The 24,451-nt window shown below is 32.7% G+C and overlaps 3 protein-coding genes across 3 annotated transcripts; 2 read left to right on the top strand and 1 right to left on the bottom strand.

Annotated features, from left to right (window-relative positions):
* Window positions 1-3,020: 3,020 nt before the first annotated feature.
* On the top strand, window positions 3,021-7,556 carry LOC108341778 (putative MO25-like protein At5g47540). The gene is made up of 11 exons (XM_017579427.2): window positions 3,021-3,452; window positions 4,022-4,186; window positions 4,355-4,473; window positions 4,824-4,898; window positions 5,162-5,255; window positions 5,353-5,412; window positions 6,121-6,189; window positions 6,587-6,685; window positions 6,989-7,033; window positions 7,118-7,220; window positions 7,294-7,556. Exons 1-11 carry the CDS (start codon window positions 3,333-3,335, stop codon window positions 7,350-7,352), a joined length of 1,008 nt encoding a protein of 335 aa, XP_017434916.1. The 5' UTR covers window positions 3,021-3,332; the 3' UTR covers window positions 7,353-7,556.
* Window positions 7,557-9,250: 1,694 nt separating this feature from the next.
* LOC108341122 (inositol-phosphate phosphatase) lies at window positions 9,251-15,438 on the top strand. The gene is made up of 12 exons (XM_017578766.2): window positions 9,251-9,452; window positions 9,541-9,596; window positions 9,711-9,761; window positions 12,762-12,842; window positions 12,954-13,057; window positions 13,148-13,232; window positions 13,630-13,684; window positions 13,759-13,802; window positions 14,139-14,207; window positions 14,287-14,387; window positions 14,462-14,518; window positions 15,172-15,438. The coding sequence occupies exons 1-12, from the start codon at window positions 9,434-9,436 to the stop codon at window positions 15,266-15,268; spliced, it is 819 nt and encodes a 272-aa protein (XP_017434255.1). The 5' UTR covers window positions 9,251-9,433; the 3' UTR covers window positions 15,269-15,438.
* A 2,598-nt stretch (window positions 15,439-18,036) lies between these two features.
* Window positions 18,037-20,125, bottom strand: LOC108341031 (cytochrome b561 and DOMON domain-containing protein At5g47530). The gene is made up of 3 exons (XM_017578636.2): window positions 19,108-20,125; window positions 18,724-18,978; window positions 18,037-18,625 (listed from the first exon to the last, which is right to left on the bottom strand). Exons 1-3 carry the CDS (start codon window positions 19,738-19,740, stop codon window positions 18,290-18,292), a joined length of 1,224 nt encoding a protein of 407 aa, XP_017434125.1. The 5' UTR covers window positions 19,741-20,125; the 3' UTR covers window positions 18,037-18,289.
* Between the last annotated feature and the right edge of the window lie 4,326 nt (window positions 20,126-24,451).

Genomic DNA, 24,451 nt, shown 5'->3' with positions numbered 1-24,451 from the left:
ATATGAATGAGGACTTGCAAAGAACCTTATCGGTCTAGTGATATATTGGGTTTTTTTACAAAACGGGGTTAATTTATTTTAAAAACTATACATATGGGTTTTTTTTTTTTTAATTACAAAAATGGTTAAGCTATGTTGCATAACGATGACCATGTTTGGAAAAAGTCGTTAGAAGAACACATGAGTTCTAACTATCGTGATGAAGTCATAGTACGTACGAGATGATGATTTTTGTACAAGTTCAGCTCCATTTTTTTCTTCATATAATTTGATTAAAATCGTAATTTGATTAAAAACTATTTTGATAAAATGCTAATAAGAAGAAATCACACTAAGGATAAACATTTTATAAAAGAGAACTTACGCTAATTAGTGTGATAACTTCAATTAAATTTGTATTTTAACTCAAATCATGTTTACCTTTGACGACTTAAATATAATTTATTTTGAATTAAAGGTGTCATCCTCTCTCATGCTTTAGTGTGAGTGAATTTTGAGTTGAATTTGTTTATAATAATAACGATTTTAATGTCATACATTTTGAACTAAAGTCATTATTTTTGAGTGAAATTTGGTTTTGAATTAAAATTGACATCCCTTTTAATGACTCTGGTATAATTTGGTTTTGAACTAAAATGATTATAATATCTAACAACTTCAATATAATTAAAATTATTATTTATATTTATATTTAAAAATAAAAAATTAATTATTTACTATCTCATATGTTTTTCTATGTGTTAATATATAAATAATATATAATTCATATTACTATATATTATTAGAAAAATATCTATTATTTGCATAATTTTATTTTTCAATACTTGTAATTTTTATTGTGAAATATTTTTCATAAAATGTGTAATTTTTTTAGAATTATTTTTTGTAAAAGATATTTAAAAATATTTTTTAAAAGTATATTAATAAAAAAATTAGTAATAGTTACATATTTTATAATATATATATATATATATATATATATATATATATATATATATATATATATATATATATATATATATATATATATATATATATATATATATATATGGGTTTGCTAACGTGTGTATGCGTGTTTTTCAGTTGATACATTTTAACAATGTGTATCGAATTTTAATAAACCAAAATACTTTTATATATTATGAGTTCTAAGTTTTAAGATTAATTTTTTTTAAATAAAACCCATATGTATAATTTTTCAAAATAAATTTAAAATACGAATTACTTTATTGAATCAAGTAAAAGTCTGATGATGGAGTTTTATTCGTTAATATATAAAACTTATTTTAAAAAATTTATATCGAATCTAAAACTAATATAAAAATAAATAATATAAAAGGTTTCAATTTTTATATCAATTAATATTACAACCGGTATAATAAAAAATCTACTAAATAAATGATAGTAGTCCAAGCCATGATAACCTTTACAACGTTCAAAACAAAAGTATTTTAAACCTCCTCTTATAAGCACACTGGTACCAGATGAGAGAGAGATCATCCAGAAACAATTATAAAATTAATAGAGAAACAAGAAAAAGTGAAAAAGAAACACAAGAAAGAGGATTTATTAATCAACAACATGAAATTGAGTAAAATAAATGAATAACCGCTGCATTTCTTTGTCAATACTCTTGTTATTTTGAGTAAATTTAAGGAAGTGGATTTAAGGGGATTTGTGAAAATTTAAAAATAAATTTTTTTATCGTTTATTTGAGTGAATTAGAAAATAAATAAAAATAAATTTGGAAATAAATTCTTTTAATTTGTCACGTTAATATAATTTTATATTAATCTTATATTTTCATTATAGTAGTATAGTATATTCAAGAATTAGGAATAATACATCCATGAATCATGAATAATACGAATCTTATTCTTCCAATCAGTTTTTCCTAGAATATTATTTTTAAAAACTTTAAAGCTTGGAGCCACTCTACAAATTGTCAATAGAAAAAGAAAAAGAAAATATAGCAGAGGTTCTTCTACAGTGTTACGGTGTTGGGAGATAGAAATTACTGTCACTACATCATCTATGAAAAAAATATTATAGAATTTGTATTATTTGTCTGTACATCTCCATTCACGAGGCTAATATGCTTAACACTAAAAATTAAAAAAGATGCAATTAAATAAACTAAGATATGGACAAAAATAGCTACGAATGAAAATAAACGGCTAAAATGATTTGAAATTGAACAATTCAGTCATACACAGTTGTTAATTAAAACGTTGATGCTTTTTATACCATTAAATGTTGTCAGACATGATCGAGATATGATCGAAATAAATTAGGCAACAATGAATAAATCTGGGCATAGAAAAAAGAAAGAGAGAGACTGATTAAGAAAATCTGTCTCACGCAACGTTTATTCAAGGAAAAAAAACGCAGAGAAAATGGTAGGTCATGTTTTTAGTTCAAAATACTTTAGCTAAAATTGACCACATTAAATTTGGTCCAATACTTACTCCGCGAGCCTTCCACAGAATCAAGTTAAGAACAAAAAACCTTCGTTGCAAAAACCAAAATATTGTTGTAATACAATTTAAAATTGTTATTATATTGTCGCGTCATTTTCCCTAACTCAAATACACCTTTATCTATATAGTCCACAAAAAGATTGAATTAAAATAAAAAAACATTAAAGACTACGTAAAACTTGATATATAAAAGCGAATATATCTTCTAGTTTTAAAAAATATATTCTTAATTATCTTTTGTTAAAATAATTATCTATTATATTTTACTTTCTACAACTGACATTATCTCTCGCCTCATATATTATTCTCTTCCTATTAAAAAAAAGCTTGCAAACATTTGAATTCTTAGAAAATAATTAAAAATAAACACAAGTTATGTTATTTAAAAATCTATATATTAAAAATATTATAAGTTTGACAGTGATGGAATTGAAGTGTTGTTTAGTTAATTTGGTTACTTATGACAGCAGTCGAGTTTTTATAATAGTAAGTTAAGTTTTGCTAAGTGAGTGTATTTTGTGTTTGGCTGAAACTGGAGCCAGTAAATAAAATTTTGATGAATTACGAAAGCAGGAGGAGGGTTGTTTTTTCTGGTATTAGTGTGTGAGGTCCAATCCCAATCCTCTACCTCATCCTTTTCTTCCATCCATGTTCAGTTCCTCTATAATTCCCCAACAAAATCTCAGAAGTAAATAAATAAATAAATAATCATTATATTTGGAAATAATTAAAATATCCAGATTCATCTTGTTCTTATTTTGCCCATCCCTTCCACTCCCTGAGAATCCCAAACCCTAACTAGACTGTGTGATCAGAGAGAAAAGGAAAGATTACACACAGCACTTTGAGAAGATGAAGGGTCTCTTCAAGTCTAAACCTCGCACTCCTGCAGATGTAGTGCGTCACACCAGAGATCTTCTACTCTTCGTTGATCGGAACTTCGAATCCCGCGAAAGTAAAAGAGAAGAGAAGGTTCGCTTGTTCCTTTAGTTTTAGATCGCATTTTTTACTTTTTGTTTTTTTTTTTCAATTTCTTATTTTCCTGATTCTCTGATCTCAACTAATTTTGTAACTGTGATTGTTGAATGGAAAACTATAATAAACAAGAAGTTCCCAATGCTTAATACTTCGCCATTGATTGGAACCTTAGGGTCTTGATTTGTGAATCACGAAAACAGCTGCATGTTGTTTACGACAATCTTTAACTCATGGTTGATATTTTTTCTCAATAGAGTGTTAGTTTAGAGGATACGATTAATCACTGTGGTTGGTATTAAGTTGCTTTTTAATAGTTCGATTGTATTTTAATATTGCAAATTTTGTTGGTTTGTTGGGTTTGGCGGGTGGAACTTAGTGGTAAAAGTAATTAAACTTGATATGCTATCATCATGCATTGTCGGAGCTGTAGTGAATTTGTGTAAGCAAATTGGAACCGGTGGAGTTATTTCGTTTGATGATTTTTTATTGGATCTTGGCTTTTTGTGCGGGAATTCGTGAGTTCTTATTTGATTTTTATGATGTTTGTGTGGTCCATTTAACAGCAAATGTCCGAGCTATTTAAAAACGTCAGGGAGCTTAAGCAAATCCTGTATGGAAATAGTGATTCTGAACCAGTTGCGGAAGCTTGCGCACAGTTGACTCAGGAGTTCTTTAAGGAGGACACATTGCGTCTGTTTATCAAATGTCTTCCAAAATTGAATCTGGAGGTATTAGGGAAATTTATTTGACCTCCTGATTATGCCGTTGGTTTAGGTACCCTTTGTAGGATGAGTATGCTTATTAAAAATTTGGATGGGGTAGAATCACATGTTTATCCAGATGTTGTACTGTGATTGTGTACTATTTGCTAACCTGGTGACTGTGGGCTTTTGCAGGCCAGAAAAGATGCCACTCAAGTTGTTGCAAATTTACAAAGGCAACAGGTTCAGTTTAAGTTGATTGCATCTGATTACCTGGAAAAAAATCTGGATCTTATGGATGTCTTGATAGTTGGGTAAGAAAACATTGGATGACATTCTTTTGTTTCTTAGCTTTGCAATCAGTATGGTGGACTCTTCTGCTTAATCAAATGATTGTAAATAAATTCTTTTGTCAACCTTAAAAATTTAATTTCTGTAAATCAGCCATGATGATAATCTCACGTCCTGCTTAAAAATTTAATTTCTGTAAATTCTTTTGTGATTTTTTAATTTAGTTATGTGACTTGTATGTCTTCTTTTCTTAACATATTTCGATGCCTATGTTATTTCTTTTTTTCTCACTGTGCCTGTCAATAAGTGATACTTAACAAGGTAATGATTCTAATTCCTGTATGCAACTGACTAATAATTGCTTGCCTTTCAGCTATGAAAACACAGATATGGCTTTACACTATGGTGCAATGCTAAGGGAGTGTATTCGACATCAAATTGTCGCAAAGTAAGGAAATAGAATGTGATCGATTCATTTTTTGTGTGTGTACTATCAAGCTGTTAATGATTGGTGAATACTAGAAACTACTGTTAAGGTTGTAATCTATGTTAGAATAGCCCTGCATTTCCTATACTTTTCTTATATGTGCCCTCCTCTGATTCATACAAAATGATTGGTGTTGTGTGTGAAGTTAGGAAAGACCTAGGACATATAATTTCCCCTCACATCATAACTATAGTGTTGTTTAATTCTTCATATTTTTATATCAGATATGTTCTCAACTCACCACTTATGAAGAGATTCTTTGACTATATCCAACTCCCAAATTTTGACATTGCTGCGGATGCTGCAGCTACCTTTAAGGTGCATTTTGTGTGAAAGAACTTGTGATTACAAATTCCTTTGTGCAATGCACATTTTTTGAACAGAGTTCATGACACATAGTTTTGTGTTGTCTCAGGAGCTCTTGACAAGACATAAATCTACTGTAGCCGAATTCCTTTCCAAGAATTATGAATGGGTAAGTTACCCCTTCAAAGTTCAATCTTTGTATAAAGTAGCATTTCAATTTTAATTTATACACCTCACTTCCATGCTACCTTTGTCTTTTCATTACATTCTATTGCTAAATAATATGCATGAGTTTTATTTTTTTAGTTAAATTTCTCATATAACAGCTTATAATTTGATGGTATGAACATGATATCGACTTTGTTTTAGTTTTATAGAGTTTTTAAAGGTTAGTGTCTTTGATATAAATTATAATAAACTGACAAACGATTTTAAAAACTCAAGTTCTGATACTATTTTAAATTTATCCTTTTCATTCATATGAAATGACCATAGTAGAATTATATTTTTTGTTTCTCTGCTTCTAACTTCTAAGTATTGGTTTCTGAACTGATAAGAGATATTGTAGAAAATTATTCTGCATGCATTGTGGATGAAAATATCTTCTATCAAAAAGTCATTTAGTTTTTGTGATTATTAACCACGTGTTTAATTTTTTTTATATGATTATTAACTTCACAAGTATGTTCGTTTAATGTAATTAGGGATTTTTTAAAATATTACCTTTTCGAACATTTGTTTTAAAACTTTATGCGGCTGACATATAATTATCTGGTTGTCAGTTTATATTAACATGTTTTATTTGTACCTGGTTTATTCAAGTAGTTAATGCCCATTACTTATCAACGAATACTCACTTTGTTATTGCTGCTTTCAGTTTTTTGCAGAATATAACACTAAGCTGTTGGAATCTTCCAATTACATTACAAGGCGCCAAGCTGTCAAGGTTCTATATAAGTTTTTGGTTTATCCATATAAATTTAATTTTGATCTCAACTATAATTCTTGCCTGTTGAAAACTTAAATTTGGGTTTGAGAAACGTACACCTCCTTGTGTGTACATTTTTAGTTCATTTGACCAATGAAATTTCCTGAAAATTGTAAACAAAAGTATCACAGCTAGTCAACAGATACTTTCCTAGTGGATTTCGGTAGTATCTTTGCCTGTTCATGCATTCATTTGTAGTTCATTTGACCTATGAATTTTCCTGAATTGCTATTGAATTTTCTTCACTCTCCATCCCCGCCCCCCCTGAATGTTGGAGTTTTGGTCTTTACAGTCTTCTGTTCATTTGAGTATGATCTATTTATGATTACTGAGTTGATTTCTTTCTCGTACACAGTTGTTGGGAGATATATTACTTGACCGTTCAAATTCAGCAGTAATGACACGATACGTGAGCTCAAGAGACAACTTGAGGATTTTAATGAATCTTCTAAGAGTATGAGCCCTTTACACAAAACTTGAATGACGTGCCTTTTTATGTACCTTTGTTTGTGTGCTTCATCTGTGTCTGCCAATCCTTATCCACACTTGATATATTTTGCCGTTTTTAACGTGTGGAAGTGCATCAGTTCCATCAAATTATCTTCACCCTAGTACTATTGTAGTTTGTCAAGATTACAATGGTAAAGATTAATGTTCAAATAAGTTTTGGTGATAGTATTATATATTGGAGGGAAGATTAAGAACCTTGGCATGTGTTTAAAGTGGATTTAATGGTCCGTACTGATTCTTCCTACAGGAGTCAAGCAAGAGCATACAAATTGAAGCATTTCATGTTTTCAAGGTATTACTGTAATAATATTATACCACACATTTGGAAATGACTGTTCTGAATCATGCGTTTATTGATATTTGCTTGTCACACCAGTTATTTGCTGCTAACCAACATAAACCAGCTGATATCGTTAGTATATTTGTCGCAAACAAAAGTAAGATGCTGAGACTATTGGAAGACTTCAAAATTGATAAAGGTAAGTGATGCCTTCCTCTTTGTGGTATCAATTATCAGTTTCTCATGATCACTTATTTGTTGTGGTTGTGCAGAGGATGAACAATTTGAAGCTGACAAAGCTCAAGTGATGAAGGAAATCGAAGCTCTTTAACCCAGGGAACAATGCACCTGAAGTGCATATTGTGTTAAGTAGCACGTTACCATGTGGCATTTCACTTTAGCGAATTGTGTATTGTAATAGTTATTAGTTTTTATCATGATGGGACTATCATTTCATACAGACTTTGATGCTTTCTTGCTGTAATTTTATTACGCCCTTTAAAAACTGTAGATAAATAAATTGCTTAATGAGCTACGTGCGGTTTATTATGTCTTTGTAGGTCTATAAGTAATAAAGGTATTCGAGGTCATGGAATCTCAAAATATTTGTTTCGCTAAATTTTGTGTAGTGTTTAGAAAAAGAAAATAAAAAGTTAAGATTAGTTTCCGTAACTTCATAGGGTTCTCATTTAATTTGTTCAAGAATTGAGTTGATTTTAGTTCATGGGAGAAGTTTAATTTAGTGTAATCATATCTAGATAACGCCTTTGTCAGCAAAGTACACAAGTGATGTAACTTTACATAAACTATTATTATTTCTTTTTGTGTAGAAGTTGGTTTTGTAGCAAGATTGTAATATTACTTTTTAAGTTTAAGTTTTCTTTCTAAAATATGGTGAATTTGTGTTTGTAAGCACAACCTTAATGTTTTTAATTTCACTAAAATATTGTTTACAAACTTATTTAGTTTAAATTTAAAGAGTCAAAATTGTATTTTTAAGTATAATTATAGAGTAAAATGAAAATATGAAGTTATGTTTGGGAGTTCAACTGTACCCTAAACTTGGAAAAAAGCATACTTGGAATTGTGTTTTTCAATACAGCTTCTAAGCGAATTAAATAAAATTTTGAAATAGTGCTAATTTCAACATAAAATTTAAAAAGAAAAATAAATTGATGAGTTACCTAGTTACATAGTTTTTAAAATATTATCCAGCTCAAATAATTTAGCCGGATAGATTAATGTTATTTTGTGAAATAATTGAGGTAATGATATGATATAAGGAAGGAGTTGAGTGTGGGAAGCAGGGTGGTGCACGCACACTTCATCATTAGCATTGCAGTTGAAAGGTTTGGGTGTCTGCAGTCTGCACTCTCCACAGGTTTTATTGAGTTGTTTTCTTAATGCTAATTCGTTTCAAATAACGCAATTTCCAACTTTAGCTCCCAAAAAATGAATACATAATTGCATTTCCTGGAATGAAGAGGTAGCAGTCAACTTCTTCTTGCCTTTTTCCCTATTTTTGCAACAGCATTGAGATTGGCTGTGGGCCTCTTCATTTGTGGCTCATACATGAGAGGAGGCTTTTACAAACCAATAAAAGAAGAGCGTGATTAGGGTATTCACATCACATCCCCTCCTTCAGGTACATGTTTGGTACCTATTTGGACACAACCAGGGAACCTAAAACATTGAAAGTGTGTGGCCAAAAAACAAATCAAAGCATCAGGATAATCTCCGGCATATTCCATATGCCTTTCATCACTGCTACTTTACCAATAGTTATTTAGATTCTAAAAAAATCACTTTTTCATTACACTTTCAGAATTATCTAGATTTGTGTCAATACAGCTATTTTTACATTTTTTTATGACAAACAAATTAAAAAAAGTACACTTTTCATTGAGATTCTTTTTGAGTTCCCTCTCTGCAATTCGAATATTGAATATGCCTGAATTAATGACGTCAGAAATCTCTCTATACTAATCTCAAATTTTTCTGTGTCTATGCTGTGACATCAATTATTTTAATTAAACTCAATGACCCAAAGATCGTCTGAATGAGAATTTAAAACCTTTAACATAGTTTTTAAAATTTCAATTACAAAAAGAAATTGAAGACTACACTGCTAATAAAAGTTCAATTTTAAAGAAAATTGAAGATTAAAATGAATCACGAAAATGATTTTATTATAAATTGCCAGTTGTAGAATAAATAGTTATTTAATAACGGATGAATTTAGTTATTGAAAAAGTGCGATTGATCGTTGGTGGTGTGGTAGTGTAGTGAACGCTGCCGGTACATGCAAACACAAGTTCAAGATTAAAAGCACAGGCTCTGCTACATCATTTCATTTCGCCACCTTCTTCACTCTCAGTCTCTTTCTCTCGCAGACAACAATTGAAGAAGAAAATGGTTGACATTGACAATGGTATTTGTTCCATCCAATACAATTTCTATCCTTTTCTCCACTTAATTGTTATTTATTGCAAACTCTGCTCACCGAAATTGAACTGTAGATTCGCTCTCGGAATTCCTCGCATCTGCGGTTCACGCGGCTCAGAAAGCTGGCGAGGTCACTTCATTTTCATTCCAAAATCTCTCCATTGATTCGTTTCTCTTTCCGTTCATTTTCACTCTACGCGTTTGTCTCCTGTATCTTACTCTATTGAACGCGCATGGTTTCCAGATTATTCGAAAAGGGTTCTACCAGACCAAACACGTGGAACACAAAGGACAGGTTTGATTGCGTTCTCTCCGTTGTGTACTCTCTTTTCTTTTACCTTTCTCGCTTCATTTCTTCCTCACCAACACTATGCGGCTCGGTTTGATTTATGCATAAACCGAATTAATAATGATAAATTTATTTTAAACGTAACGTGTTTATGAGAAACTTATGAACAAGAATCATAGCTAATGTTTTATCATCACATTTTGGTGTATAACAACACATGAAGTTTAAGTCTGTTTTAGGCTCTGCAGTCTCGTTTATCTGCCTTTTCGTCTTCTCTACCTGAAACCCTATAGTTTCAACGAAGGTTTTAAATTGGGATTGCAGCTACCATTGCTGTTTTTTCATGACCCTGAATGTTGTGAAATTGCAACCGGTGGGGCCACAACTGCCATTGCAAGGCTTGACATTGCGGCTGCAATTGCGAACAATCTTTAAAGTCTGGATTTGAATATAGTCTTAAAACGGGCCATTCTTTGGGAGTTATTGTATAATGTATTCATTGCTTAATCTGCGAGGCAATCTGCATGTCATATATTTCTTTCCTTTTTGTGTTAGTGCTTTTCTTCTTTCCGTGTTGCAACTATTTACACAACATTGTTTCTCATTCTTTCTTGCGTCTTTATACTCTAGTTTACTGAGCACATTACAAACTTTAAATTTGATTTCGAATGAAATAGTACATGTATTCAAGAGACAATACTTCAGACAATCCTTATGTGATACCTTTCTCTTACACTTTAGACTACCATTGATTATTATGCACTCAACACATTTAGGCATATCGTTCTTATCATAATCCAAGGTGCATTCACCTGTTAATAAACTCAAACTAGGGGCCATGATTCACCCGGTGTCAATTCATAATCAATTCGATTGTGTCTAGCCCCTCCCACACACTGCACATGCTTTGTATATTCTGTGTATCCATTTTTGTCGCTTGCATTCATTATTCAAATTCCTGCCAGGCCAATGGTATCCTACGTCTAACTCTTGTATATTGCTGCTGTTGTTATCTCTCTATTTTTTCGTTGAGCCCAGTGCGAGCACTCTGGTTTCTGGCTGTGTGTGCCGGAAGAGTGAAAAATGAGTCAAAATAAAGAGAAAGAGTTTGTTATTTTGTGAAGCCACCATGAGAAGGGGTTTTTAAGTTATTACAGGAAGCCAGCAAGCGTCCTCCTACATAGCCCTTTTGAAGTTCATTTTGACTATTATTCCTTGAATTATGATTTCTTTTGAAGTTTACAATTCACATTATTAGGTATGCAACGAGTTATTGGACTTTAAAATGACAATATATAGATGTTTTTATTGTTTCTTTATATGAAACACTCTTAGATCTATGCTTTTTAGTTTTTTGTTTAATGTTTTTTCTAGCTATATAGATCTATTTCTCTCTCTCTCTCTCTCTCTCTCTCTCTCTCTCTATATATATATATATATATATATATATATATATATTATTTTTAGTTATTGATTATGAATCTTACTATTCTTTACACAATTTGGTTCGTGTAATGTGGTAAAAATCACTTAAGCAGTGAAATAATGAATTAATGAGCAATTACAGTTAAAGCTCCGTATGTATTATTGTAGCGGTGGGTCAATGGAGTAAAAGGTTGCTATTCAGCAATAGCAACTACAGAGACACTAGAGAGAAGAAACAAAATGCAACAAGACCATAACTTGCTCCCCTCCTCTAAGCTACTATATAACTAATTGTTACCTCATACATAATCCGCACGCATGAACTTACCATCCTCATCTTTCAACTTTTTTAATGCCCACAATCACAGGGTCGTTTGACACTTGTCCATTCTCCACAACAGAATTTCTTATCTTTGTCCATTTCCTGAATTGCCCTTGTGTTATTTCCACAGTTCATGATTCAGAAATAATTCTCAGTTTATGATTTGAATCCCTATTTAACAACTGGTCCTGAGAGATTATCATTAAGATATGGAAAGCAAGAATTAAAGAGTGTGAAACTGATCTTCAGTCTTGATTATCAACGGGATGCAAGTAAGGAAGTGTTTGAGTGGGGAACATGGAAATTGTGGGTTGGTTTGCCACCCTACTTTTGTTTCATTAGGTCTTATTTTCATGCCCGGGATGAGACATTTTATAATTGTATTAGAGTTTATCATGTAGCATTCCACTTTTTCTTTCTTCATGCTACTCGAGCCTAGGTAGAAAGCAATATAAAATTTTGTTTAGATTATCACTAGTATTGATGGCAAAGAGTGAATGATTTCACATATAGTGATGAATATGAAAACGTCTTTTTTGATGTACAAACACAAGTTGAAAATAGTTTTATGTGTAGAGACCAAAACCTTAACAGATCTAGTCGTACGCATGTTGACATAACGTCATAGTCTGTTCTAGCCATGAGGGATGATTAGATGGTGTTATAACAGCTGTAGATGGCGGTGAGTGAACTGAAAACTATTTCATGCGTATGGACTGATTTGAAAACTTTTTCTTTTCCATGTATGGATCAAGGTAAAATTATCATCTTAAATAGGAACCAAAAGTTTCACTTCTGGTTAATTTTCTGTGTTTTTTTGTTTTTAATTTTTAATTCTTATCAATGTCTAAGCAACCAAGACTCTCCAAGCCCAAAAAGGTGGGATATGAACGACTATAGGAAAAATTAAGTGAGAAGTTTGGTGTACCTGTCCTATGTTCTTGTAAAGAAGTTCAGACTGAAATTTAATTAAGTGTTATGGACATTATCATGGCAAAAAATGATGAAAGATTATGGGTCAATTTGTTTAAACTTAAAATAAGCGTCTTTGAAATGATCTATTAAAAATAATCGCCTATTTAAGAAGAGCATAAGATTTGCTTATTTTTAAATAAGCTGATTGGACAAACATGAAAAGGTAGAAATCTGTTTAATTTATCATAATAATCAATTATTTAAAAAATAATAATAAGTACAATAATAAACTTGCTCAATATCTCATTTGCTTACTGTCTTTTACTTTTTTGCATGATGCACAGGTTGATTTGGTCACAGAAACCGATAAAGCATGTGAAGAGCTCATATTTAATCATCTCAAACAGCTCTATCCCACTCACAAGGTTGAACTGTACATATATTCATTAATCAAGTTTAAGTTTAAGATGAGTTACTATTTTCTCTTTTTTGCCTGTATAATTTTCCTTTAAGTTCTTTGAAATTGGTTTTCTTAGTTCATTGGTGAAGAAACCACAGCTGCCTATGGCACTTCCGAACTCACAGATGAACCCACATGGATAGTTGATCCCCTGGATGGAACTACTAACTTTGTGCATGGGTAATAATTAATTATGATGTTTAGGGTGACAGTGGATTTGTGATGTACTGATATGTCCATATTGGTTGACTGGAGTTCTACTATGTGCAGGTTCCCCTTCGTTTGTGTCTCCATTGGTCTCACAATTGGAAAAATTCCTACAATTGGCGTTGTATACAATCCAATTATTAATGAGGTGAGAAATCTTCCCTGTTGCGGATGATTTACAAGTGACTGACTATAAAACAATTAAAATTTCAGTTAGAAATATTAAAAAATTTATACAACGTTAAATTCTGCATGTGCTGTTTTATCTTAGCTGTTCTGGGATACTGTCCAAATGTAGACAGGGTAATATTGAACTTTATTGGAATATTGTAATCAATTGTTATGTTGTTTTCTTTCCTCTAACCTTAATGTTATAGAAGACATGTTTGAGAGTAGACATTGACTTAATTCATTCAGGAACATGAGACTTTAATATATCTGTAAATTAGCCTTAACCGTATGACATTTTACACTTTGTAGTATTTTTAATTCATTTTCCTTTGTTGCATAGCATACAAACTAAAATTTGGGATTGTTGTATGCAGCTTTTTACTGGAATCCGTGGAAAGGGTGCCTTTTTAAATGGGAATCCTATAAAAGGTGTGTCGTCTGTTTATTTTTTTTATTGATTGTTGTTAATTTAAATGTTATGCTGATGCCTTGAAATTTCACAGTATCGTCACAAACTGAACTGATTAGCTCTCTTCTTGCAACTGAGGTAAGTCAAGCCTGTTATAGTTTATGGCGTGAAATCCATTCTTATATATCTTTCCGCATATCTGTGCACTTGTGCAAACGTCCAAAAGATCAATGTGATCATTTAGCAAATTGTAAGTTGTGATTACGAAGTCTGTTTTAGGTTGTATCCCCAGTGAGTTTTTTGTGTTTTACCCGCATTAATCTGCTTATTTACTACAAATCTGGTCCTTTTTGGTTAGTAAGGTTATCTCACTCTAACTTTGAACGCTGAGATTATTGGTCAGATTCATAACTACTGTGCATTTTGAATCAAGACAAATTTGAAACTCATTTTTCTTCTCTTCTGAAAGAGCAGGTTGGAACAAAACGTGACAAAGAAACAGTAGATGAATCTACCAATAGGATTAAAAGCTTGCTTTTCAAGGTAAAGCTGGGATTTTCCATGGAATCTACTGGACTAAGGTGATATTACTGTTTCTGCTGTAACACCTTTTCTATATCAGGTGAGATCTCTTCGAATGAGTGGCTCCTGCGCTCTGAATCTATGTGGAATTGCATGTGGAAGACTGGACATATTTTTTGAACTTGGCTTTGGTGGTCCTTGGTATGAATATCTCAAACTACATTAATGTTAGGCAATGTGGTAATGTAATTTACAAGGTCTCTTTCTTTTTCTAGGGATGTGGCAGGTGGTGCTGTCATTGTTAGAGAAGCTGGAGGAGTTGTGTTTGATCCGTAAGTAACTTTGATTAGATATCCTTATTCTTCATGAAGGGACTAAGTATTAACTTCTAGGTAGTCTCTCTGCCCAGTTAGGTACATAGTGCAGTTGGTTCTTCGCAAGCATCTTCATCTTGTGGACAGTTATGCTGACATTATTAGATGGACATGCATTGTGACATACTGTAGAAACAGTTAACAGGACTTACTAGCACTTTAGAAAGCTATAATACTGATAGGGAAACTAATATTCCTTGAATGCAAAGATAACTAGGAGAATGTCCAAACAAAGAAAATAATAAACGATTCAGAATTCTTCTACTATTATTCATATCAAAGTAATAATTGGCTGGACTCAAAGTACAGGTCATTAGGTGCCCTCAAGTAAAGGAAACGGAATAAAAAAAAATTGCAGTAACATGACATCGTAACAGAATTGCAGAATAAATAAAACTAGAATCTGTTATAATTGTAATAAAAGAACCCAAGGGATTCTAGTGTCTGTAGCGGATTGGTTTGCCCACGTTCCTCTTAGGCCTAGTCCCAATGTGAAAGTCCAATTCGATAGGAGCTTTAGGACTTGTAGTAGTTGTGCTATCAAACACAGTTGCAGATATGTTGGAAATATTTCATGCTTACGTCAACATCCGATGTTTCGCTTGCTTCAGGTCTGGTGCAGATTTTGACATAACATCTCAGCGAGTAGCAGCTTCAAACCCTTTCTTAAAGGATGCATTTGTTGATGCTCTGCGCCATATGGTGTGAGCAAATTTACTATTAATCAATGGCAAGAACTTATCGTATAGCCATCTTTTCTAGTTTATTTACCTTTTGGTCATTTAATTGTTAAGATTCTACATTTTTTGTAAAAGTGATCTGATAAAGTTATCAGAATTGTTAAGTTCTTATATGAATCAAAAGTGCTCGATGACAAATCTTCGTTTGCATAATAAATCACTTTAAATCCTTTAAAAGAAGTGCACTTTCTTATGACGTCGTAGGCCTAAGCAAAACATCCGCATCTCATTAGGATGTCAAAATGAGTCACTTAGTCTGGCCTGACGTCATCATGAATAAATTATTTAGTGAATTAATTTAACCTGATTAATAATTTATTAGGGAGTATAAAAAATTTGAACTCGGTCCACCAAAGATCGGTAGATTAAATTATAAAAAAAAAAATTTCAATCCCAAAAGAATAATATTTTTTCTGCAATGTATCGTCCTGGAAAAAGCACGATCTACAAAGATATCTGATGACAGTCTGCGTTTGCAAAGTCTCAAAAGTAAGAGCATTTTAAGTTTAAGATTTTTACTTTTGTAATATAACTTAAATAAAATTGGGTTGGATGGTGAGTTAATCCAGTCCGAATCCATGTGGATCGGATTGATTTTTAGGTTCAAACTCGTTTTAGTATCATTACATATAATAGGTTCAAAAGAAATTAAAAATTTAAACATATAATCGAGTTGGGTAGGGTAAACGAATAAATTTAAATGAATAAAATTGAGTAATATATTGAGATACTGAATTAGATTTTATGATATCTGATAATTTATGTTTTTATATTTATAAATTTGTATGCTATATTTTAAATTTTATTTTTAGTATATTTTTTCATAAAATTTAATATAAACTATATAAAATCTAAACTCTCGAGAAATAGAATCAAAATTTATTATAAAAATCATTATTAAAATTGTACATATTACTTTTTTAGTTAAAAATTCATTGTATTTATTTCATTTATTTAAAGTAAAAAAAAAAATCTTAAAAAAATTGGTTGAATATAAACTTATCCAAACAATCCAAACTAACATGGAACCCAAACAACGGGTATCTGATTAACCCATCCAATATTAAGGTCCATTACATCAGCTATTGTGCAGTGAATGGGCTCCTTTAACTGCTGATTTAAATTATGTAGCAAGGTTAACACAAATAATCTAATAATATATTTTATTAACGTTATTTTTACTTAAGTTCATAACAATTTTTTAAACAATTCGTTTATTCTGTATATTTCTTTTAGTGAAAGCAGCACTACAATAGAATTTTATGGGGAGAATGTGATTGTTTGAACACATGTAATATAATTTTGGTTCAATGTCTCGTGTGTTAACGATGCAGCTGTTGTTAATATTTTTGGTGGTCTAGATTCTGAATTTAACCAAGCTTGAAGTGATATTTTGATGGAGGATCCTCCTCTTGATTTTTAATCATGTTTTGCATATGTTCGCATGGATCACAAGCAACCACACCCTATGAAAAACCTCAAGCTATCTGATCCATTTTTATCCTCCTGGGCCTAATCAATCTTCAAAAGGAAAAAATTCAACCAACAAACCAACAGCTTCACATGTAACAAGAAGAAATCTACAAGTATGTTAGTCATAAGATTTTAAGCAAAAAATATTATCGTATTCCTTAAGTATCTCATGAAAATTAAGTTTGAGATTGATATTTCAAAGATTAGTTATTGGAAGACTAATTTACTTGTCACATACAATGCCTTAAATGGTGAGAAACTAAAGGTTTACTTCATGCTCTTTGGAAAGAGCTTAATCACGAACACGATCAAGTGCAAAAGCATAGTTCCACAAGATGACAAATGGGGTCTGTGAATTATTAAGGATAAAACTGCACTACACGATTTTATTATATTGAGATAAGACAAGAATATCACCACTTCATCATATATCACATGGGCAAGACTGTTTTCCATATTTGTTGTTTCACAAGATCAACTAAACGATGTTCTAAAAAAGATTGTCCCCACACGAGGTGGAATGGTGGCGTGAAACAAGAAAATTAAGCAAGAATCTTGGTGAAAATGTATCTAGCCAATTATTCATCGAAATTCAGTTTATTTAATTGAGATCATTATGGAGTATTTTTGGTACTTTAATTGTGGAAATCAGGAAACAAACAATTCCAGAAGTTATCCGTGTGGAAGTGCATATCAGTTTAATAACACCGTTCAGAAAAGTTATTCAGAAAAAAAAAAACTGAACCTCTTTAAATTAATTCCATTCACATGGGGTGTGGAGACTTCCGATAAACTCTTTTTTCTAATTTCCTATGATACGGACAGTCCATAGTGCCTTGGCCTTTTCGCATGAGTTTGGCCGAAATACAAGAACAAATGCAAGTAGAAACTTATTACACATAAAAATAAGCTGGCGTGCGCACCTACTTGGGGTTCGGTTTTCAAACTCTGAGAAAAAGGAGATGAACGTGTATTAAATATTGATTTGATACGGATTAGTTTAAGGCAGATAGGAAGAGAATAGTCCAAAAAGAGCATAATGCATCCATCCCCGCGGCTCGATAAATTCACACCATTCCAAACATGTTAGGTCAATAATGTTCACCCAAACATCTCATGTCCAGCCTGTACTCTTTATAGCTCTCAACGGTTGAATTCAAAGGTGCAGAGAGAAATTCAATTCATACAATAACAGAGAAAAATGCAATAGCTTTTATCTAACCACAAAAGATAAAACATAAGAAGATATTTGAAACTGAAAGGTATAGAGAAAGAGTGAGATGGAGGTAAATAAATACAAATATGGAAACCGATACAAAGTATCCTCTGGAATAGCAGGAACTCGTTAACTATCCTATCAAAGAATTTCATATCAAAACCAAACTCTAAGCTAGTGGGAGTGTGCTAAACACACTCCACGTGTAAACAAATATACAGACAGAAATGGAGTTAACAACAAAACTCGTATAGATAGAATTCAGAAGCCAAAAATCCAGTATCTATATGGTCACTTTCCCTACACATGCTGTGCACTAGAACCATACCCATTAACTCCATTTGTTCCGTTGATGCCATGTGCTGTCTTGTTCTCTGATTTCTTCCTCTTCAACACAATGAACCATGTGTAAGCCTCCAAAAGCACAGCGATACCACCCAAAGCTGCAATAATGCCAATGTAAGCATGCTTCCAGTCATTGTAACGATCCCCTACGGAAACCTCCAATGCATCGAACCCTTTAAATATGTTGATGATACTGATGATTATGGTGGCGTATCCGATGGCGTAGTGGTAGAAGTTCCAGTAGATTCTGATTTTGTGATCCTTGTTGGGCCTCAAAAGAAGAGCAAAAACCTGTGTTCAGCGAAAGAGGTAGTTTCTTTGAGTCCCCATAGCATTCAAAAGAAGAGGGTTCGGAAACAAACAAACGAAGAGCATCTCATAAATCATACCTGAAGGGTTCCAAGGCAGAAGAGGGTGATTCCGAGTGCTCTATGGGTGTCGTACGTAACACCAACCGAGTCACTGCCAAGCTTGAGACCGGTTCCCCAACCAGCAACACCAACTATGTATGCAGAGGTTTGGCAGGTAACGTGAAGGTAAAACCAGGCAGGGTCAGCAGATTTGAACACCTTCAAATACCTAGCTATGATGGCACCAAGGGGCATCAAAGTCCCCCAGCTCATAGCATTTAGAATTCCATGGACCTGACAACAAACCAACATCCTTCAATCAACTTCTCAAAAAATCGAACAATATTTCAAACACCTTCTTGGCAAACCATGTAGAATAAATCTTTATTTTCAAGGAAACAAACCAGAAAAATAGGTACTTACATTTCTTCTTCTTCGAAGTGAACCCCCGCTTGATCCTGCTTGACTGGCACCAGAAAGAAGATCCAAACTTTCCTTAGATTGAAGGTTTGACATAGAATGCGATTGAGGGGTAGAACCAGAGAGAGGACCGTCATTCCAAAGGTGGACCAAACTAGCGGTATTGTTTGGAAGAGTGAGAGTGGCATAGATGGTGATCTCATTATTCTGACGGGTAGCCGTCAAGCCAGAGTGAGGATAAGAGATGGTTCCCTCTGCCAACTGGGTTGAGTAACTTTGGATGGAAGAAGTGTGTACTGTTGGGGCGCCACCAGATTGTGAGATAGCCACCAGAGCCTGTGCTCCAACCATAGATGAAGTGAGGTCACCGTTGGGATTTATAGCCCACGAAACCCACCTGTCTGTGTCGGAGATTCCAGAGTGTCTGAATGCTATGTCCAACTTGCCTGAGGCCTGATCATAAGTCCAATGAAGATAAGAGCTTAAGTGAGGAAGATCACGGCACGTGGCAAACACCCTGTTCTCAGTGAAGGTATGGTTCGAGCATGTCTGTGACTGTGCCGAGGTTATCAGAAGGAGAGAGCTCAACACAGATATGGCCAAAACAAGCCTCACCACCAACTGCTTTCCAACCATGTTTCTCCAACTACACAGCCCCTTTCACCTCTCTTGCTTGATCCTCAAAAGGTTGCTTGGCTCCTGCTGGGAGATCTCAACTTACAGAAAGTGGCTGTTGAAGACTTGCTCGATTGATTGTTTCGTTTTCGGTTTCGGTTTCGGTTTCTGGCAAATACAAACCCTCTCAAGATAAAGGAAGTGGAGGAGGTTGTGGGAGAGAATGAGGGAAGATGGGGGTTATTATAGGACTGGGTGGGGTTAGGTAGTTGAGTAGTTGATGTCCAAAGATGACTAAAAGTCTCACACAAGAAAACCATAATGAAAAAAAAAACACAAAAAAAAAAGATTGAATTTTTAAAATAAAAGCACGCATAATCTAGATGCTCTAATTCGTTTAAAGTATGAATTGATGTTGCATTATGATATTCGCACTCTCAAATAGGAAAAAAAAAAGTCTAAGTTTTTGTATTGACAAAGAAACCCCTTTAATTATGAAATTACACAAACGACGTGTTATGTCTCCCTACCGGGTCCACCTTCTCTCCAAAGAGGAAGCTTCCATTACGTGTGTCATGTAGAAGCAATTTGATTTGTTCCAAAAACAAGAGTTGGAAATTTGGAATTCCGACCTGTGATGTGAAGTGGACAATTTTTTCCACCATTGTGAAACCACCACCTTTTCACATCTCTCTCTTTGTGCAACCTAAGACTTCGCAACACATTTCGTTTTTTTATATTTTTTTCGTATCTAAAGTTGGAACGGTGATTTTGATGGTTGAAGTGAAAAATGAGAAAATTGTTGGACGGTTTAACCAAACAGGTTCCATGTGTACTGTGTGTATGTGTACAGAAAAGCAACCTCTTCATCATCCCTTTCGTCTTTCTTGCGTAGCCATGTCGTCAGTCCAAAACCCATCAGGTTGACCGTATTTCTCCAAAACGTAGACATACGGATAAATATTTAGTTTTAACTTTATACATTATGCAACCTTCGCTTCAACTTTAATATATATTTTCTCGATCAACATGTTTTCTTAACTTACAAATCATAGTTCGTAAGCATCAATACAGAAAAAACATTTTACGTTCTCAGATTTTACTCGTTATAAATTATATGAACTTTTAAATTTATTTAAAAAATAACCGGAAATTTAAAGTCGTTTCGAAACTAATCATAATTAAGCGATTGAATAATTTACATTAGACTTATACCTTTTTGTTCCGAGGAGGAATATTCAAATAGTCCTACTTTTTTTAAAAAGTAACAATTGATCCTAACTTTTGAAAAAAACTTAATGACGTGTTAATTTTATGTGATTGTATGGCAGTGTTAGGTTTATTACGTGTCAAATTAAAATTGGGAGAAAATAAATCAAGTACGTTGCAACAGGTAAGAGGTTAAAAAAAGGAGGGGTTAGGGTTAGAATGAAAATCCCGATTTGGGATTAAAAATTACAACTTTTTCCCTCATTGTCCAATGTCCATTGAATTGTTATTTCTTTCGCAAAATGTACAGCTTTCACCTCCTTTCTTATCCATCAAACTCGCTGTAAAGCTCCTTCATAAGCCACTCCTTCCCAAGCTTGGTGGTCACACACCACTTTCTGGAATATGGGTTGACTTATTCTTATTCGTTCCTTCTTCTTCTTTTTCTTTCTTCTTTTTGCAGTTTTTATTTGTTTGTAGTTGTGTACAACTTTGTTTCCATAAGAAGTATATATATGTCTCCCATTTTTTGTGTTATTACTCTGTTTTATTTGTAAAATAAGTTTATAAGCATTTACCTTAGAAGCATTTATATGATCTTCCAATGGTTTTTAGGTTCAAAATCAATCGAATTTCATCGCAATCTAAATCAATTCCTATTATTCCTACCACGATCCATGCACAGTGAAGCTAATTTTGCACAAAATACTTTAGTAAATAAGGTGCCCTTTATACCAATTTAAAAAATGGTTACATGTTTTGGTAACAATTGAATATGGAGGATCCAAAATAGTCAGTGACACTATTACAAAAAAAGGAGGAATTGAACAAAATGAAGATAAAAAGTTGACATTGACAGAACACCAAGCAAGTTATATACTTAGTATGTATGCGTACGAGGTACTTGATATCGAATGATGATTAAATCTCTCTCTAAACTGATCTGCTGGTGGTCCATCGTTTTACTCTATCTTTCTATTGAGGTCCAGATTCTGAGAAGGAGAATTCAGGAACCCCCTTCGAATGTCTTCGTCCTCATGGCACCCTCCTTGACGAACCTTCTTTGTCCTCCGACGACCTCCGAATGGACCCATCATCCTTGTCCTCGGACGACGACGTCTTCAACTTCCTGCGGAGTTTTGACACTGTCGGGGGCTTCTCATCTTCCGATGATTGATAGACCAAGTTGGAGGAATCCAAATCTTAACCCCTCTTTTTTTAACCTCTACCATGTTATTTATGTTATTTTTACAATTTTAATCTCACACTGCCACATAATCACATAAAATTGACACATCATTAAGTTTTGTTCAGGGAGGCAGCTGCACCGTTTAATTTTTGACGCCGTTAACAAAAAGAATTAACTTGAACCGTTTTTTTAAAAGTTGGGATTAATTGTTACTTTTTAAAAAAAGTATGACTATTTTGAACATTAGTCCTCTTTTGAGGGATCAAAAGAGGTATTAAGCCTTTACATTAATAGAGCTAAGAGCCAAAGATAAGAGTTGTTGTCCAGTACACCGTTACCATGTGACTGGGAATAAATTTATTTAGCAGCGATGATTGAGTAATTATGGGATCTTAATCTAAGCATGTTGTGTTAAGAAAATGGTTGTTAAGTGTAACAGAATATGGTAGTCAACGTTTGAAGATTCTTAGTGTTTGTTCCTTTAATGGTGAATCCGGAAGTATGGGTGGGAGTCAACTGTGAGAGAATGGGGTGATGAAGTGCTTGTGAGTAATTTAGTTCAACATTTGTGGCTGCTCCATTTGATTGAGTGGGTCAACAAACTTAGATATCACAGTGACATGTAAATTGGAATACGCGTCGCAAGTCAAGAAATGCAAGCGGAACTAAGCTACTGCAACCAAATCCATACACCAAATAGGACTAGGTTAGTCACCATAATTACCATTACCAATGCCCACCAACACTTCGTATCCCTGTTCCAAGAATAATGCTGCATTTTTTTTCATGCTTTTTTCTGAATAAACAATGCAAAAGTGTTTTTTTATTTTTTTATTCATGACCATTTGGTAAAGCTCGTTGAATGTCTGAGCAAAAGTGCATTGATTGTTTTAAGTATTTATAGAATATACTTTGTTTCAGTCTATCGCGTGAAGAAAATCAGTTTGGATTCTGATTTAGTGTAGAACCAGATGGAAAGTACTAGCTTTCTATTATGGTTAAATTTTTCTGAGTCTTGTTTTTCGTGTTCGTGTTACTTTTAATTTAAGGCGTGTCGTTTAGTTTACATTAATTAAAAAAATAATATTATTGACAATTCATATTGATCATAGATTTAGATTTATTACAGTCGACTAAGATAAGATCAAATTATAATATATAAGTGGGATACAAACTTTATCTTACAAGCTGGTTTTGTGGTGTTGAGTTAGGCTTAAAAGTTCACTTCTAATATAGTATTAGAGTTATAGTTAAAGCCTATCCTAACGAGTTCTAAGTGAGTATTTTTATTTTTCCAATTTCTACTATCAAATTTTACCTTACAAGTTAATTTTGTTCTAATTTCTACTATCAAACTTCACCTTAGTTTTGTTTTAATTTTTACTATCAAACTTCACCTTACAAACTGGATTTTTGGGGTTAAATTAAGCTTAAAAACTAACCTTCTACTAATGTTCAATTAAAAATTAGGTTAAAGTGACGTATTTTATATTTAAGTATTAAATAGGGTAATAATAAACACAGCAATTCCCTGAAAAAGTACTATTTATACTTTGGCCCCATGACATCAATAGCTGACTGAAGTGATTTAAAGTGATAAACACTATTATTGCTCGAATCAAACTGAAAGCTTCCGCGTAGATTACCACTTCCACAGTATAAATTGAGATTGATTTTTTTTTATTTATTTAACGCTTTTTAAATTTCTCGTATATTCAAATGCATTTGTTTGGTAATTAAATAAGTGTTGAGTGAGTGCTTTATAAAATTTCCACAACTTTTTCTTTACGCGTCCTTTAATTAACTTGTTTGGGTTTGCTAGAAAGAAAGGAAATTTGAACATGAATAAATGAAAAATAGAATAAAAATAAATATTTTCAATTTAAAATAAAAAATATATGGAAAATAAAATAAAAATACTCAAAAATTTATATTTCTTTTCTTTGTCATTATCTAATACCAGACGATCTTCTTGAATGGAAAAAAAGAGTGCATGATTTACTAACAATATAAAAAATACTGAGGAAATAAAAATTGGTAGTGAATGAAAGAGGAGGAAATGAGAAATTCATAACTTTGTGTTGATTCAACTATTATATTATATTGAATAGTTCTTAAAATAATAAGAGTATACAAGTTAAGTTAATGCTGAAATTTTTGTCGTGTAAAAATATTGGTAAAGTAAAACAATTGACACTCACAAAGTTGTTGGTAAAAGTACTCTACGCAATAAATAAGAAAAAACAGTGAGATCAAAAATATTAAACACTCATCAATTCAGTCTCTCTTTTAATATATTTTATTAGCGTTTATAGACTATTTACAATAAAATAT

The sequence above is a fragment of the Vigna angularis genome, chromosome 6, assembly GCF_016808095.1.
Source record: "Vigna angularis cultivar LongXiaoDou No.4 chromosome 6, ASM1680809v1, whole genome shotgun sequence".
Classification (NCBI taxonomy): domain Eukaryota; kingdom Viridiplantae; phylum Streptophyta; class Magnoliopsida; order Fabales; family Fabaceae; genus Vigna; species Vigna angularis.
The sequence above is the reverse complement of the archived record's forward strand: the minus strand, read 5'-3'. Positions and strand labels throughout refer to the sequence as shown.